The 7,375-nt window shown below is 34.4% G+C and overlaps 1 protein-coding gene across 1 annotated transcript; it reads right to left on the bottom strand.

Annotated features, from left to right (window-relative positions):
* Positions 1-5,596: 5,596 nt before the first annotated feature.
* LOC143631647 (uncharacterized) lies at positions 5,597-6,737 on the bottom strand. The gene has a single exon (XM_077100342.1). The coding sequence runs from the start codon at positions 6,537-6,539 to the stop codon at positions 5,823-5,825; it is 717 nt and encodes a 238-aa protein (XP_076956457.1). The 5' UTR covers positions 6,540-6,737; the 3' UTR covers positions 5,597-5,822.
* Positions 6,738-7,375: the final 638 nt, after the last annotated feature.

The following is a 7,375-nucleotide window of genomic DNA, read 5'->3' as shown; positions in this document are numbered from 1 at the left end:
AACTAAACAAAAGAAATAAACATGTCAATGCCAAAATACAACAAATTATCATATGTGAAACTACAAAGACCGGCATGTTACAGTTGCGAACCAACACAAATTCGGTTCGTATCAGCGTTACCGAGATAAATTATTAAACATAAATTGGTAATCCAAAATTTTTTTTAAAGGTGAGCAATGTATCAAACGTTGAAACGCGAATATAAACCATGCGATGATGAGATATGTTTAAATCATGAAAAAAATTTCGGTTATTGTAAAGACGAATTATAAAAAAAATATGAAATCAAAGTTTAAGAAAATCATTTAACCAATAAATAAAATATATAAAGTCGGCACTTGCCCATTAAAAAGTTTAATGTTTAAAAATATTGTTGGTTAAATATTTTAATTAGTTGACAAAAAAAATTATAAAGGAAGTAAAAACTATAATTTTTATTTATGGTATTATAATTAATGAATCTTATAATAATTAATAAAATATTAAAAAATAAATATTAAAATAAATAGTAAAGTTGTGAGAGGGATTTAGTCCTCTTTTTATTATATATATTAATAACGAGAAACAAACTTATGTATTAAATGAATAAAATGAAGCACAAAACTAAATAGCGCAAAATCTGGATGTAAAGAGACGGGTGACCTATATTTTAAACGTCCATAAAATGCACATGCTAGTCTATCCGCAGACACAACTTGGAATACATTAGGTGGAATCGATCACTAGAGACTAACAGTTTTTCTTGAAAGAATACATCAAGATCACTACTTTAATGCCATCAAATTTCTTCACCTAATTTGGTGTCTATGTATTCTTAAACATGACATGAAGATGTCGGTCCCAAATTTATTGATATCATAAATATCAACCTAATAATTCAAATGCACGTGTGTATATATACATACATAAATTTCTAAAATGGGTCATTTATAGAATGCGGTTCCAAATTTATCCTCTCTAATTCAAGTTTCCAACTTTGTCCCGTAGGTATCTCGTCGCCTGCGACATGTTAGGGAATACCGAAGATGTGTTACTGAACAAATCGGATAACGACACGTGGCCGGAATAGGTCGTTGACGATGTGTTCTCAGGCCCACATAACATAACATAGGGTTGATGATGCGTTTATATTGCTAACGCAGGGTAGGCGATGCGTTTATATATAAAGTTTGGTGTCGGTGTCCTGTTCTACATAAACGCATCGTGATGTATATAAAATTATACATCTTTTTTGCATTAAATAATCTCTAAAAACTGCAACTTCTATCAAATAATATAGTTCAAATAGCTACTTATCATGTTAAAATGTATTTTCAGGTAAACCCAAGCCTCAATCGAAGAAACGAACGAAAAGCCAAAGAAAAATCAAAGAAAACCAAAAAAACACTGAAACAAGCCCCCGTGCTTCATGGAGCACGCCCCCATGTTTTCATTGCAAGAAAAGACAAAATCTGTAAGAAAAAAAACAAAATACTGGACAAATGGACACGGGGTCATGCCCCAATAACCATGGGGTTGTGGTCACCTTTCAGAAAAGACAAAAAAATAAATAAATAAACAAATCACCAGAAACACGGGGCCATACCTCATGAAGCACCCACCCGTGGTGAGTCATCATGTACGATTTGACAGAGCATTAAATGCGAGAGGACAGATGGACACAGGGGCGTGCCTCCTAAGACACGGGGCCGTGCCTGGTTACCCAGACAACCTATAAATAGAGGAACATGTTGCACTCATTTGGTGTGTTTGAAGAAAACTTCTATACGAGTTTCTTTTATAAAAACATCCACTTTACACTCATATTGAAGGTCTTGTGGAGAGTTTGAAGGATTGGAGTCATCATCATCATCCATCACTATTGAAGAAGAGAGATTCATCCACATTGGTTAGATTGTTCTAGTTTGATCATGTGTTTGTTATTTTCATCTCTTTTAATGTTCAAAACCATGCTCATTATGAGCTAAACTCCATTTACCATCTAATTTATATGAAGAAGCTTTGTTTTACTTGATGGTTATGTTAAACATGTGATTTAGTTTGATAAAGTACATGATTATATTACAATTATCCTTTGATGAAGAAATGTTTTATCACTTTAACTCAATACATCAAGGTTGATGATTAATAATCATTCATGATTCACTCATGTTCTTGTAAACTAGAAATGGTAAAAAGAATACATTGATAACTTATTCAAGATAAAATATGGATCCTTATATTGTACTTAGAAATGATGAGATATAAGTAATGATATATTTCTCTAGTTTTTATAATTCTGAAATAACATTATTAACACGATTGCTTAGGTTATCATGCTAGTTACAGAAATCATATGTTAACGCAATGTGTAATTATAACCTAATTAAATCAACCAAGGGGAGGTTGTGTGAGTTAAGTACAATCACCCGAAGTTGTTAGAATTGGTATTTGAGAAATCAAAGTGATTCCTAATCTTTCTACTTTACTAAACTACTTGCCTACTTAAACTGACATTCTCGTGGTAGTATAATATTAAGCAAGGATGGACTTGAAAATACGCATGCTACTTTCTTTTATGTCATATAATATGTTCACTTAGAAATGAGGGGACTATTCTATCATAAACTATTATGACAAGTTTATCACATGTTTAGGTAATAATCATCAAGGAAGAATGGAGTGGATTTTTGATCTTAGATGACAACCTTCATATAATTGATTTACTCATTTAAAATTTCTCTTCTTGTCACCTACATATTATATATATAAGTATTTCTGTTTTATAAAAAAGTTTAAAAACCAACCCCAAAAAGATTAAAACTACCGATTTAAACTAAAACGAGTATTCATTATTAGAAACATCCGTGTCCACGAATCGATACTTGGTTCTTACCAATACTATTCTAAATATACGATATGTACACTTGCCTATTTTGTGTGTGTTTAGTCTTAGTAGAAATAACTTTTATAAATTTAAAACACGATCTTGTGTGAAAGCTAAAATTCCTTTCAACCATTTTAAGCACTCAAACGCAGCACATCACATCGCCTACCCTACGTTAGCAACATAAACGTATCGTCAACCCTATGTTATGTTATGTGGGCCGGAGAACACATCGTCGACGACCTATTCCGGCCAGATTGCGGCCAAATTTAAGGGGGATAAATTTGGAACCACATTCTATAAGTGAGCCATTTTGAGAATTTTCCCTAAATATTTTATATATACCAGTTTGTAGCCAGTGTTTCATGACGATTTTTTAGAGTTATTTAAGTCTAACACGATCTCTAATCAAACTTTCCTTTGACACTGATTATAATTGACTAATAATAATAATAATAATAATAATAATAATAATAATAATAATAATAAATAAATAAATAAATAAATAAATAAATATGCATTTTTACATGTCCTTTATGTATAGAATTAAATATGCACTAAATAATGCATACTAATTATTAGTTGTTACAGAAGACAATTTTACGCTTATAAAAAATTATTAATAATTAAAATGAATGCATCAAACATTGTTATATATCAAAACTTGTAAAAGTCTTAAAATCAAAAAAATCTTAACATGTATATTAAATGCTTTATAATATAGTATAGATGTCAAGTTATAACCAATGCATTATACAGGTTTCATTTCCTAAATGTTTTATAATATATTATAGATTATAGATATCAAAGTTAAAACCATGCGCATTAAATGGTTTTGAAATTTAAAATTACATGCAATAAGACCACTTGTAATGCGGCCCAATCCCCACCCAAGGATCCCCATAGAGCCGAGAACCACCCCCCCGGACACTATGGATATATATTTATATATGTGTGTGTATATATATAAACTAGAACCACATGTTAATGAAGCCATCAATGAGGATGATATTTATGATGAATAAATCTTCCAAATAAACATGAGGTAAACTTGTCAACAATTAAAGAAGTGAATGAGAAGAAAATTTCACATTTCTTGTCACGGGAGATGCCATCTAACTCGATGATGAGGACAATACTAATTATGATGACGACGATTCTAGTAACGAGGAATAAAGAACTTGAGAGTTGAGAGAACATATGAAACATAGAAAAAAGGATGACCGGATTTTGTATGATCACGAATACCATTTTTTAAGCATATAATATGAAACATAGCTTTGGAGCTCAAAGGCCGTTGCTATTAATACGTCAGTCAGACTTTTCGAATTTCTATATATTTTCATTGAAATATGTAGGTTAGTTGTAATGTTACTTTACGACCACGTGAACAAGTTAGGATAACTATACATAAAGATGGATTGACAATTTGACATTGTACTTAGAAAACTATAATGGAGACAACTGTTAGGTTGTCGAAACTTCAATATATTATATATAGATGGGTTGACAATATCTTACTTTCGGTTAAATTATAAGATTGAATTGGATGTTCCTCCAAAAGTCATGCTATACCCGATCCCAAGACAAGTTCACCAAAAGTACTTAGAGCACCCATAGAGGATGCAATGTCCTAGGTTTGTATGAGCTGGCAAGAAAGACGAACAAGAATGTGCTCACTTCATTATTGTGGGAGCAAAGTTTGTATGACTGGGAGCAAAGTTTGTATGACTGAGTTTGTTTTGCATACCAAGAGGTAAGAGCAAACAAAGGGTGGTGAGCCCATTTCTCCACCCTCTCACATGCATATATACATATATATTATATATGTAATTTTAATAATATTTGAAAGGGTTCTTAAAACTTTGTTATTATGGAAGTAACTTAGGTTTTTAAGTAAAAACTGAAATCTGATGTGAAGCTGATTTGTCGGTTTTTAGTTGTGGATGCTCTTATATTTGATTATTAGTACTTTCGTAATTTAAGGAAAACGTTAGCCAGAGATATTTATTTGTTTGGTATATTAAGGTAGTGCTTGGTACGCATGAACGCCAGACTAAATCGACCATTGTAAGATACTGAAAATATGTGTGTTTGATTGGTCAATAGAATAGAATCACCAATTACACAAGAAACTCATTCTCTCTAAACACATTAACAACATTCTATCCCCACCACCGCATACCTGGCCTTCACCACCGTCACAACCACCATCGTCGTTGCTAGCACTACCACAAGACCATCACCACCTCAGTTTCCACTACCATTTGACAACCAACACTGTTATCGCCACCACCGATATCACCACTTAACCATTACCACCATCGTTTCCACCACCACCATTACCATTTATTTATTATTGTAAAATTAGTATATTTTGAGACAAAAGTATTTTTGTAATTGTATTTCTTTCATTTCTTTTTCTTTTTTATGGCGACCAAACAGCATAAAATAGTGATTCATTCTATTCTCATGAGTTAATCAAACAAGTAAATGGAATGACAATGATGCATTTCATTCACCTGTCCATATCACTCCTCGTCTATTTTATTACCCTACACTAAACATACCCTAAGTATGTTGTCAACCACGCCCTTTGGAAGCGGACTATATAACCGAGCGAAAATTTTACTTTGTGTAGATGAACCGTTTTGTGTCAACTTTATTAGAGTTGGCCATGTTGTCCTCACCATGGAAAGAAAACAACAAAAGTGTCCATTAAGAAGAAATTAATTTTCTCTTTATTAGTTGAAGCATACCAAAGTACAACTTAAAGATTATTCCTTAATCAACCAAACTATATCATACATCACACAACTAAAAACATGTTACATCAAGTCCCTTATTTTGTACAATAAAATAACAAATTAAACAAACCACATTACCAAACGTGCATGTTCTTAAAACCATTTTCGTTTTCTTACTAGACACAAATGAAAAAAGAGCTATAGCTCTTCACGGATTAGTCGGGATAGGAGTGTCGCCAATGCCGCCAACTGGATTCGGAACCTCAACACCAGGAGTAGTGCCAATGCCACCAGCAGGATCTGGAACCTCGACACCAGGGTTAGTAGGGGCGTTGCCAATGCCACCAGCAAGACCTGGAACCTCGACACCAGGGTTAGTAGGGGCGTTGCCAATGCCACCAGCAGGACCTGGAACCTCGACACCAGGGTTAGTAGGGGCGTTGCCAATGCCACCAGCAGGATCTGGAACCTCGACACCAGGGTTAGTAGGGGTGTTGCCAATGCCACCAGCAGGTTCTGGAACCTCGACACCAGGGTTAACAGGGGCGTTGCCACTGCCACCAGCTGGATTTGGAACCTCGACCCCAGGGTTTGGAACCAACGTATCATCACCGCCTGGCAAGTAGCTCCCACCACCAAACCCGCCAAAATTAGGGACCGAAACTCTTGGGAAACCATTGTTGCTGCCAGTAATAGGGTTGTAGGTGAAAGGGTTGAACCCTTTCTTGGACTTGGGTTTGATACCTCGTCCAAGACCAGGAATTAGGTATCCGCGGTCATAATAAAAGAAATTCTCAGGGTGTTTAACGTCGTCATCGGGTTTTTTAACGTTGGTGTTTGGAATGTTTCGGCCTGCCATTGTCAAGGAGATCAAAAGATTAAAGACAAAAAGGAGAGCCATAACTGAGTAGAAAGTTTTAGCCATTTTGTTAAAACTTTGAAATGGTAATTTTGAGGGTTGGATGAATGTACGTAAAAGTGAATATGTGCATTATTTATAGTTAAGGTTACACTAGACATTCACCTACTTTCTCCATGCACAAGTTGGCTACAATAAATACGTGAATTATGATCTGGGTAAAATGTGCATAACGTACTGTTAATATATTTAAGCGTCAGAAAGTATAAAATAAAAGGTGATGACGCAACTTCTTCATCATGTCAACTAATTTTTTTAAACCAGAGATTTCTTTACTTCACAGAACCTTTAGATAATTAAGAGGTTTCTAGGACCATCATGTCAATTAATTGGTTTTGTAGTTTTCTAAAGTTCTGAATAAAACAAATAAAAATGCATAGGATTAGTACTTATGTTTTACAAACTTTTTATTATAGTAATCATCTTTGAGTAAAAACTAAATTCCACATTTCTTAAAATAAATATAAACATTTTATATGAGGTGTTTACTAATGTGTTAATTTGTTGATGCATCTGGATTTCTTTACGGGCGTGTTAAGCCAAAGCCGGCCTTGAGAGGGGCAGGGAGCCGGGTGATTATATATTCCAAACCCGAATTTAACAACATAGCCCGCTTTATAATCCAATTACCTAATTAAGTAACCCATTTAAAAGGGAAATTATGCACCGGTACAACCCATTAGGGCTGTAAACGAGCCGAGTCGAGTCGAGCTAGAGTGTGCTCGAGCTCGAGCTCGAACTTAATCGAGCTGGCTCGAGCTCGGCTCGTTTTCTTTATCGAGCTGAAAAATCGAGCTCGAGCTCGGCTCATATAAAGTTCGAGCCGAGCTCGAGCTTGTCGA

This window comes from Bidens hawaiensis, unplaced genomic scaffold, assembly GCF_021521415.1.
Source record: "Bidens hawaiensis isolate Kalapana, Puna unplaced genomic scaffold, B.hawaiensis_p1.1 tig00000512_1, whole genome shotgun sequence".
NCBI lineage: Eukaryota > Viridiplantae > Streptophyta > Magnoliopsida > Asterales > Asteraceae > Bidens > Bidens hawaiensis.
This window is presented reverse-complemented; position numbering and strand designations above follow the sequence as displayed.